Source organism: Rissa tridactyla, chromosome 2 (genome assembly GCF_028500815.1).
Source record: "Rissa tridactyla isolate bRisTri1 chromosome 2, bRisTri1.patW.cur.20221130, whole genome shotgun sequence".
NCBI lineage: Eukaryota > Metazoa > Chordata > Aves > Charadriiformes > Laridae > Rissa > Rissa tridactyla.
In genome coordinates, this window is record NC_071467.1 from 22726481 (window position 1) to 22737760 (window position 11280).

The 11280-nt window shown below is 48.4% G+C and overlaps 1 protein-coding gene across 1 annotated transcript; it reads right to left on the reverse strand.

Annotated features, from left to right (window-relative positions):
- CTHRC1 (collagen triple helix repeat containing 1) lies at nt 1-7244 on the reverse strand. The gene is given in 5 exon segments (XM_054190411.1): nt 1-432; nt 1785-2001; nt 3693-3917; nt 7112-7183; nt 7185-7244. Coding segments are annotated over 5 exon segments (717 nt in total). The 3' UTR covers nt 1-289.
- Nucleotides 7245-11280: the final 4036 nt, after the last annotated feature.

Here is an 11280-nt window from a genome sequence, read left to right on the forward strand (position 1 = left end):
ATTTATTTGATACAAAAAGTTACAGTTCATTCTTAAAATGCTGGTGGTATATTTTCATACATTAAACAAGGAATTTAAAAAGTTAATGAACTTGGGATTGATATTTATATTCTAAAATGGTTATTACAAAAAGCCTCTGCAATGTGCAAAAGAAGGCTTGACAAACACTACAGATGCAAGAGTTTGGTGCCTTTCAGTCAAATGCTTGCATCCAACTCTAGAAATAAATTCTGAAGAAAATTGTACAAAATAAAAAAAAAAAAAAGAGATTATAAAAAGGGAGGGAAAGTTATTTTGGCAGTTCTTCAATGATGATTCGGGAGACTGAATTCCATCCAGTAGAAGCATCTCCCCTCGGATAATCTGAGCAAGTCCCGACCCAGATGGCAATATCCACCAAGCCAGCGTTGATCCCTTCACACAGACCTTCCACTGGTTAGAGACAAAAATCAGGTTACCTTGGCAATCGCTTTGTATTTCACAACTGAAGGGGGACGCAAGTACTGAAGAAGAGCAGTTCATTGCAAGCTCATGCTATTTAGTTAAACCTGAATGGCGTTTTTAGAAATAAATACTGTTACTTAGAGATGTGGTTACAGAGTCGTGCACTGCCTTTATCCGTGCTGCTTCCCGATGTCTGTTGCAGTACCTGAAGCAGATCACAATCCACAGGATGGCTAAATGGGAGGCGTGCCTGCTTCTTTAAATGCCCAAATTTACAAGCAGGTAGCTAGGATGTGGCTTCAGTCCCATCCAGCCAACTTTTTAGCAGTGATGGGGTGGGGGGACGGGGACACAGCCATAGCTGGCTTCCACAGCTGAGCCCTGCAAAGGTGATTGCCACCCTGCAGTCTTTCCCGCTCCGAATTCACTGCTTCTGTATAAAGTTCCACTTAAGTTGCCCTTTTTGTTTCCCCACTACCACCGCTAGTTGGAGGTGGGTTAATGAGGACAGGTGGGACCTACCCCTTGACAGAAAAAAGCTCTCATAGTTCTAGACGTTGGATTTTGTGCAGTCGTGAACTAGTACAGCGAGAAAAATGGCCTTTTGCAAAGAGCTGGGCTACTGGCATCACAGGGCTTCAACAAAATACAGCTTAAACCACTGATGTAACGTGGAGAGTATTCACAGCCAGAAGGCTGTTAAATTAACGCAACCTTTTTGGTTTTAGAAATACTTCTCAGGGTGTAAGTATCGACCATCAGAAAGGAGACAGAATACAGACTTCACGTTAGACCCCTTTTCCTAGTATCAGCTCCCTCCACTGATGTTGAATGACTTCACTAATTTGCCTTTTGCTTAGCCATGGAGCAATTGTTCCTAAATATTTCACTTCGGAGGTACTTTTGTGCCTCGCCTGAAAATTACACTAGAAATTCCAGGAGGAATAAGTCTCACTTCATGGACAGATAATGCAAAAAATCAGTATTTTAAGCCAGGATGACACCGTCTACTTGGCAGCAAGGCAGTTTCTCCCTACACTAATACAGCACAGAGAACAGGAGAACTGTCTGGACAGAAATTTTTCCCATTTCTAAATCACAGGATGTTAAGTACCATGAAATTCCACAGTAATAAAGCATCGCTTAATAAATAATCCTAACACTGTTGCTGTTGCTACTCAGGTGTGAGACAGCAGAGTACCAAGCGTTAGTTGTCCACTCCTCTGCCTCTTCCGTCAGTTACTCAACTTTCTACGGCAGCCTGGACGCTCTGCACTTGGTAACTCCATTCGCTACTGGTTTCTACTCCCTCTCTGTTCATGTGGTCTTGACATACATACCTGAAGAAGTTCGATGTATATTAATGGTAGAATTCAGCTCCGGGCTTCCTTGGTCTAAATATATTATGGCTTCAATAGGAAGTGGCCCGGCACATTCTGCTCCATTAAAAGTAAAGTACCAGCGCTGGCAACAGGCGTTTTTGCATTTTAGCCGAAGCGATCCACTGAAGAGAACACGGAGAGCACTGTTCGAGCGCATCTTTGTAAACGTACATTCCTAAGAGGAGACAAAAATGCTTTGGTAGAAACCTCTGGATTTGAGCCTATTTGTTTTCTATATACTTACATTCAGGAAATAGATTTATACTGACAAATATATTAAGAATATATTTATATTTATTTCAGAATGTTTTGGCACTTCTCTTTAGTCCCTTCCCTCCTTGAGAAAAAGAAAAAAGAGCCTTGCAAATACCATACGGTGCAAAGATGTAAATCAGCAACAGCACCTCATGGATGGTAATGGAGAAGGGGGCTCGTGGAAATTCTTAACTTTATTTAGATAATACCTGCTGTTAGGTTGGCAACCTAGTTACTTTCTGAGCTTTATGTAAAGGGGTATGAGCTGTCTGAAAGCTGCACTCAAGTCCTTGCATGAGAGGACAGTACAATTTCTGTCTCCGTTACCAGAAATCCTGGATTTAACAACTATCACAAGATTTGTGAGAGGCTTAAACCCTGATAAAATCTCCACAAGCGAAAAAGAAACACTCACAGGTTTTTAAGAGGTTGTTATTCTGCCTTCAAAATGCTGGACATCATGGGGGGGGGGGGGGTGCAAAAAAAAAAAACCTAGGGACAGTTCTGCTAGTGCAAGGCAGTGAGAAATGCCTGCCCAAAAAAGTTGGTTCTCACTCCAGCCACAGCTATAGCAGTTAAATTATTCCAACCAATCTGGGCATTGCTTCATCTGGGATTGAGCTGGGATTTCTTCCCTTCATCTAGGCTTGGACCGTAGTGTTTGGAAGTTTTATACCCAGGGCCACTGGTGGAGGACAGGCTGTTTGGGTTAGTCTGGGTAACACTTGTTAACTCTGACCAGTGCTCATCCTGTCTGCAGTAGCAGCCGGCAACTGAGTTTCAGTGAACAACTGTTTTGAAGCAGGAATTGTAAAGAAAGACATGCACAGCTGACAGCTTAAAGATGTACGTTTCTCCTGTTCCTTACGAACGAAACGGCAAGACCCTTGCCGTACTTTGGGCAAGCTGGAGGTACTTTATCGATAGTGTGACTTTCAGCCTTGCGGTTATAGATCTGGTCCTCTACGTACTCTTACACCAGCCACATCATAGGATCATAGAATGGGTTGGAAGGGGCCTTTAAAGGTCATCTAGTCCAACCCCCTGAAGTAAACAGGGACATCTTCAACTAGATCAGGTTGCTCCGAGCTTCATCCAGCCTGGCCTTGAATGTCTCCGGGGACGGGGCCTCCACCACCTCTCTGGGCAACCTGTTCCAGTGTCTCACCACCCTCATTGTAAAGAACTTCTTCCTAATGTCTAATCTAAACCCACCCTGCTCTAGTTTAAAACCATTGCCCCTCGTCCTATCGCTACGTGCCCTTGCAAACAGCCCCTCCCCGGCTTTCCTGCAGGCCCCCTTCAGGTACTGGAAGGCCGCTATAAGGTCTCCCTGGAGTCTTCTCTTCTCCAGGCTGAACAAGCCCAGCTCTCTCAGCCTGTCCTCAGAGGAGAGGCTTTCTCCTAAGAGTTTCATTCTTTTGAAACTAATACAGAACTGAAATGGGCACGTAGCTGTAAAACACAGCTGAGATGGATCTAAAGTAGCTGAACCTTTGCAAAGTTCACCCTTACATGTAGAAAAAGGCTCCAATATGAAATCTGTACGGCTGGCACTGCCCAGCTCACAGAGGTGGGTGAGGTGCAGCAGCCTGGGCAAAGCTAACTTACGGCTATCTTCCCGAGATCGATGCCGTAATTAAGTGCACTCCACGAACACTGCTTGAAGTTGGGCGTCCAGGACTCCTCGATGCTCTCACGCATGCACTCCCCCTTCTCCCCCTTCAGCCCGTCCCGTCCCGGGATTCCAGGTGTCCCGGGGATCCCGTTGGCTCCAGGGTTTCCATCCCGTCCAGGAACGCCACTGGGGCCTTGCAAGCACACGCCGCCGTTGTACTGAAATACAGAACAGACCTTGCTGCTTCTGTCCGTTGAGGCCAACCAAGTTAAACACAAACAAACAACAACAACAAAACACAAACGCCCTGCTGTGACACAAGCTAATGGGATATTTCTGGATCACCAAGGAAACTGTTTGAGTAGAGGAAAAAGCAGGAAAAAAAAATTTCAAAGATAAGCAGTGCCAGCAGAACTTCCTGCAAATTAAGATACCAATTATTTTATTAAAGATGCATAAATCCTGGAATTAAAAATGGGCCCAGTCCAAGGACTAAAACCTGTTGGAAAACCTCAGAAGATTCAAAACATTCCAATAGAGAAACAAAAAGAAGATTTATATGTTAATAGTTACTTTCTCCTACCCCACCATTGCTTGTGTAACTGTCTCAGCTAATAAGCTTTCATTATTATTTTGTCCTTTTAATTTTTTAAAGTAGAGAAACTTTTGCATTCCATAGACAGCGGAGTTAACACCGGTTTTCTCCTGTCACCACTCCTTTGAACCAGAATGACATTGCGACAGTGAAGCCACGCAAGTCAGGCTCCAGCGCCCATGCAGAGTGTCGGTGTTGACGGGGACATGGGAAGCTGCACCCTGGCATAATCCTGACCTCAGAATCCCATCCATAGTGGTGGGAAGGCACACATGGGAGGACAGCACGCTAACTTCCTCCCTAACATCACAACATTAGGAAAGGGCAAATATTGCTCTCCCAAACTGCGTGTTAACACACGTTGCCTCCATACCATAGGAGATTTGGGTTTGCCCTCCTTGGGGAATAGGTTTGTGCAGCCCAGAGCTTTGCACGAGCGCTGGATGCCGGGGGGGAGCCCACGCGTGTGGAGCCGGCAGAGCCGGCACAGAAACGTTAAGCAGGAACCTGCAGGGGCTGGTGGCAGCAGGGCCTTCACTTCAAATGTTCTTTCCCATCTGGTGGCTGACTGCTTCCTCCAGTTTTCATCCCAGATCCTCACAGGTCACTATATTCTGCTCTTCCCCTTTCTGACTCCTATTTCTCTTTATCCATTTTAAACCACCTAGTCCTCACCTGTTTCAAAAAGAAGCGATCATGCAACTATTCCCCCTCCTGCAAGCCATGCCACCACCTGCACCGGGAGCTGTAAACCACGGCCCCTGCCCACTCTCCCTTGTCAGACTGGTGAACTTTCCTCTTCTGGGGTTGCTCCTTTTCCCGTGCTTTGGTGCAAAAACCAGTACGGGCATCACAGGCTCAGTGACTCAGTGACTATATGAAGAGGTCTAGAAAGACATGAGATGAGAGCTGGACTAGTGGATGCTGGCGTTCCCTTACTACCTTCACCAAAGAAAACACTGTTGGCAAATGGCAGTGGAAATAGTGGGATATTATAATCAAGCAGGCCATGTTTAAAAAAAATTAGCAGGAGAGAAGGTAGCTTGGCACCGACCGACCTAGGGACCATGAGAATGATGCAAAGACATTTCTATTTCACACAGCACGGGTCATCTGCTTTTGCTGCTCTTTTCCCGTTGGACTCTGTTTGTAACAGTGACTGGGCTCTGGTTTTACATGTGGTTACTCACCACAGAAATCCTAAGATGGGGAAATCAGCAAGAGCTGGGGGGCAGGCCAAGGCTCAGACCCACCGCCCCCCTGTCCCTTGGGGTCACCATGGCACCAGGAGGGGACAGGGCTGCCCCGAAGGAGGAGCTGCTGCCCTGAGCCGCACTGCTTCCTGCCAGAGAGAGCAGCTTAGCCGCTGCACACCCAAAAAAACTGATGTGAGCCAAAGAATTACCTGGGCTTCAGGCTCCACTTCAACTAGATTTATCTATGCTTGCCAAATCAAGTCTTTTTCACGCTTTCTTAAGCTGGAAACGCATAAAACATCTTTGAAAATGTCCGCCAAAAGCAGTATCCCCTCTCAGGCATGCTCTGGAAGGGCTTTAGCTGAAGCGGTCTGTACAACCGGGCTGTGCCTGGCTCAGCTGCCGTCGATTTACCTGTGCTTTGCTGCTCACTCCGCTGCACCCAAAAGCATGGAGCAATGCAAGAGAAATGGGGGACCCTAGAACACTGCTCCAACAGAAAACGTAAGCTCCTCCATGTGTCCTTATTCTCGATGCAATTCAATTTCCACAATAAAAGCAAAAGGGTAATGAGGTGGTGAGAAAGGGAAGGAGCTTTGCTACCAGCGGTGCTTCCAGCACATCACTTTGGGGGATCTCTCAGGAGATGGTAGAAGAAGCGGCCATGCCACTGATTTCCTATAGGAGGTGAACGGCAGTCCTGCAGCTCACGGAAACAGCTTCACATCTGCTTTCTACATTCCAAGGACTGGAAAATCTCCCTCCTTTCTTCTGTCCCTGAGATGGGATAGTCCCAATGCATTCAGGTTTCTAGTTGCAATGGAATTGCAAACAGCGGTATGCAGTCCCAGGTGCCAAAGGGAATAACGCATTAATGCGACTCCAAGGAAAAGCGGGCTCAGTAAGTGTTCAGATGCAGTTTTCACAGGACCTAATGGCTGCTAAAGAGCAGTCCTTTCATTTCTCTTCTTGTCGTTTATTATTTATCCACTAACCTTTTAGGAACTAAACAGCATTTACCACTTAGGTTGCAAGGGTTGTAACGATTTCGGCGTCGCCCCTGCGATCTGCAGAGGGCAGGGATCAGCTCACAGTGCTGCCTTTATTCCCGCCGCGATGTCCCCCTCCCTCCCTCCATCTCTCCCTCCCTCCCTCCTTCCCCCTCTCCCCCTTCTCTCCGCTCCGGCGGGGCGATGCCGGGGAGCGGGGACTCTGCCGGCGGCAGCCGCAAACCCCACGGGCTCGGCCCCGAGGTAGGAAACACGAAGACACGCCGAAATCCAGCGGTTTCTGCCCAAGCCCGTCCAACCCTTTCCCAGCATTTTCCTGACTCGGCGCAACCGAGGCTTTAATCAAAACTGGGCGAGGGAACCCAGGCGGCGCCGGCAGACCCGGCGGCGAGCCCGGCGCTGCCCTGCCCGCAGCGAGGTTTTTCGAAAACCGGTGGGTTTTGTTGGTTTTGGGTGGGGTTTTTCCCCCCAGTTCCCTTTCGGCCGTTTCCCCCTCCCCCCGCCTTCACCCCGCCAAGCGCCCCCACCACCCCCCCCCGCCCCAGTCCCGTCCCCGCCGCCCCGGGACCGGCCGCCCCCAGCCCCGCGCCCCGTCCCGCCGCCGCTCTCACCACGTCCACCACCTCCCGCTGCCGGAGCGCCTTCTGCTTCCCCTTCGGGCTCTCCGAGCCGCCGGGCGGGGGGGGCCGCGGCCAGCAGCAGCGCCAGCAGCAGCAGCGGGGCGGCGGCGGGGGCGCGGGGCATGGCGCGGGCGGGGGGCGGCGGGGGTGCGGCGGGGCCGGGGGGCGGCTGGAGCCCGTGTCCGCCGCTCTGAGCGGCAGCGCGGGGATAAATGAGCCTTTCAGAGCGCGGAGCCCGAGCTCCCTCCCCGGGGAGGCCGGGAATTTCCATCCTGTAACCGAGCGGGAACGTCCAGGCAGAGCCACCCCCCCCGCAGCCATTGGCACGGGGGCCGGGGGGCTCCCGCCCCCTCGGGCCGGGCCCCGCCGAGCTCGCCCCGGGCGATGCCGGCACCCCCGGGCCGGGCCGGGGCTGCGGGGGTCGCGGGCACCGCAGGGCCGCCCTGCCGGTCCCCTGGGAGCACCCTCTTCCAAGTGTGCAGGAATTTGCTCTGCGGATGATAATAACACCTTTCTGATGGGAGAGCTGTTTGGCCAAGAAACCCCATCCCGCCGCAGCGGGAGCCTGATGCACCGAGTGGAAACAGTGATTAAATAGCAGCTGGCTATAAATCACGGGTTTCATTTTAACAGAAGTACAAGGTAAAGACGCAAAATCCTTCTGAGCAGCAGCAGGATTTTGACTTTTATCGGAGTATTGCCTGAGTGAACATTTTCAATTTAATAACACAAGAAAAGACCTCGGCAACCCAGCGTAAACCATCTCATTTTGCTCTCATTTAAAATAGTATTTTATTTTTTGTCATACTAGAAATGAAAGCGCTATAAAATAAAGAATGCCGTATGTCCTTAAGCATTAAAAATAAAAATAAAAAGTACTTGGAAGACAACTTCTGTACATTGCAATCTCTGTGGGAGTTGTAGAGGTAGAGTTTCCAGAAGGGGGAGATAAGCTTCAATACATTTATTTTTTTCCTGAAGTATTTAACAAAAGCACACATTTCTGCTGAAGGAATGCATGTTACGAGATGTTGAGCCATTCACACTAGACCACACAGAACCAGCTTTTTATTTACACTAAACCTCTTTACATCGGTCTGGCTGCAGTTACCTCAGTGCTTTAAGCTCCTTCTGTGTTTCTCCCCTTTCCACGTCGACTCAGCCCGAAGCACAGCAGTGAAGTGAGTTTTGCACCACAGGTCACGCTGCTGCCATCAACGCTGTCACACGCTGTCCTGGGAACTGGGATCGACTTCGGCCGCATTGCAGAGGTGTGGGCTCCTGCCTTGTGGAGAAGAGCAGCGATGCACACAGCCGACTTCATAAAACAGCCAGGAAATAATAATGGTTCCCTAAACCTGTTGGGAAAATTTATGGAATTATGTAAATCTGTAATTACAGCAATTGCTTCTGTGACAGCCTCAGTGAACACCCGCAAACACGCACGTGCAGAGCATTCATTGTGCAACTGTGCGCCGCTGTCAGCAAACTCTCCTGCCTCTGGTCTGGGTTGGTGGTAATACTACAAAGCAGGTAACGTTTGACTTCTCTGTAATGTGTGTGTTCACACGAGCATCGTTACCAAGTGGCTGGGGGTCCCCAGCATCAATACAGGCTGTTGCTAAGGCACGTCCCTTCCCAGACTGCCCGATTTCTGTATTACAGCATTAATTTCTTCAGGAGATGTGCAATAGCTGAAGCACACAGCACGGCAACACTGTACACCTTCCTAATTACAATTACTCAGTATTTTAGATAACAAAACTTGCACATACATCCGTATGCACTTCCCCACCTGGGTTTGCTCGCCATTAGAGTCTGGGTCTGGGCTAGAAGCTTTTAAATCCCAAATGGCTGGCTTTGCCAGGGGAAGAAAACTGAGGAGCGCTGTAAAAGAGGCTCTTACCAAATAATGGTGGGACATCTGCTCTGGGCGCTGGTAAGTGCGCTGTGCAGTTCCTAGCACTCATTTGACTTGCAATGTGCATTACCATCTGGAGAACAGAAACATCAGCGTCCTCCTTAGCCTGCTTCAGTCCGAGCAAGCCTTGCCATCTGCTAGGCTTATGTTCTCTGGGCTTTTGATGTGTTTAAGGGCTTCTAAGGGCAGCAACCGTTGTTGAATGCTGGTGAGATACTTGAACTGAATCACAACTACTGATCTACTTTGCCTTAAATATTTCCTCAACAGAAGGAGCTGCTGCAATAAACTTGCCTGAGCGTGTTCAAACCAGGATCCAAACCAGGATCCATATTATGTCAACTTACCATCAACTTACCTTCATCTTACCCATACTGCCATATGGTATAGAATTTGTCTTTTTTATGTGTCTTTACAAACATATCAGCAAAGACGATGAGGTCATTTAAATGTCACTAAAATCTTCCACGCGATCAATTTGCCAGCTCGTGCAAGGTCACCGTGGCACCGTTAGTGCACCATACATAGCAGATGCTCACACCACCAGGCTGGTGCCATGAGTGCAGCCTCTCCACTGCCACTGGAGCTGGTTTCCCCGCCTCACACAGCCTCTCAGCATCCCAAAACCCAGCCGCACAAGCCTGGAGAGGAGGACGTGCTCATACACACACGTGTTCCCATTCACCTCAGCTATAAAATGTTTAAATTCGAAGTTCTGCCCACTGGGTCGCTGGGTCTCTCCACCTTTCTTGTGCAAACTCTTCCAGCTTATGAATACTATTTGTTACAGCCGTGGTTTGAATTCAACCAGTAAATAATTGCTGTTCATTCCTTGGTCTTCACAAGGTGAAACAGCCGCAATAGGAAAGATACGAGCATTTTATCGTGGGAAACCCATTGCCCATGGTTAATGCAGAGCCTGGGAATGAAAGACCTGCTCCATATTCCACATCTGGTAGAAGACACCCAGATCTGGTAGAAGAGGAGGAGTGAGGAGAAGCTTTAACCTCTCAGAAATAGATTCGTCTCAGATGGGAACTATATTACTTGTGGCTTTTCACAACCAGGAAAACCAGGCTTAGGTGTCTAAATATTACAGAAGGTTCAAGGCTGAGGATCCTGAGCCAAAAGAGGCCCAGTAAGGTAAGCGCCAAGACCTTTCATCTGCTTTTTAACTCTTACTGCTTTATGCATTTCCCTGTTCTGGTGATGTTTGGGGATTCCCACTGTGATTGTCAGTCCTGTCTAAGCATTGCGTTGGGGAAGGCGGGCATACCCCGGGGCGAGCGGCAGAGCGCTCAGGGTTAGCACGACAGTGCTCAGCATCACAACGCTCAGGATCTGTGCTTTTAATTGTGGAGTTCATCACTTAGCTCTCATTCGCTTTATTACTGGTGTTTTCGGGTGAGTTGTAAGTTGGTGTAAAAGGCTGAGATCAGAGAAGACTGCTGAATTTCTCGAATGGCTCTTTGCAGCCGGCCTGTCTGATCAAGGAAACAAAGAGCCGTCTGTACTGCGGTAGAGGAAAACCAAAGTTAAGAGCTCTCCGGAAAATTTACTACAGGTTTAAGAAACATATTTCATTTTCTTCCACAAAAAAAAATCTTTGGATCCGCATAAAAATCAATGGGATCGTGGCCTTGATGCCTTGTGACACCTTTTAAGTTGTGTGTTTTTATATAGCATGCTTAATATTTTAAAATAATCCAAAACTACTCTGCCTCTATTTTGTTGCTTTACTAGCACAGCCACACCTATTTAACAAATCTTCCAGTAGCTTCTACATAAACATGATAAACATGGCATTGTAGTCACAGCAGTTCTTTGCAGGTACACATACTGACATCTGAATCTTAAACATTAGTTTGAAGCAGATTTTTTAGTGGATTACAGTACTTACTGATGTCCGACTTCTGCCTTTGAGAAAAGTTTAGAAGTGTAATTTGTATCAATATTCTACATTTTGAGCTTCCATACCTGCAGGTGACAGACAAGTCACGCTCACAGTTCACTATGCAAGCCATGAGCATCCGAATGGACTCATTGGAGCGAGCCCAGAGGAGGGCCACGAAGATGGTCAGAGGGCTGGACCATCTCTATCTACTATGAGGACAGGCTGAGAGAGTTGGGGGAAGAGAAGGTTCCAGGGAGACCTTATAGCAGCCTTCCAGTACCTAAAGGGGGTCTACAGGAAAGCTGGAGAGGGACTCTTTATGAGGGAGTGTAGCAATAGGACAAG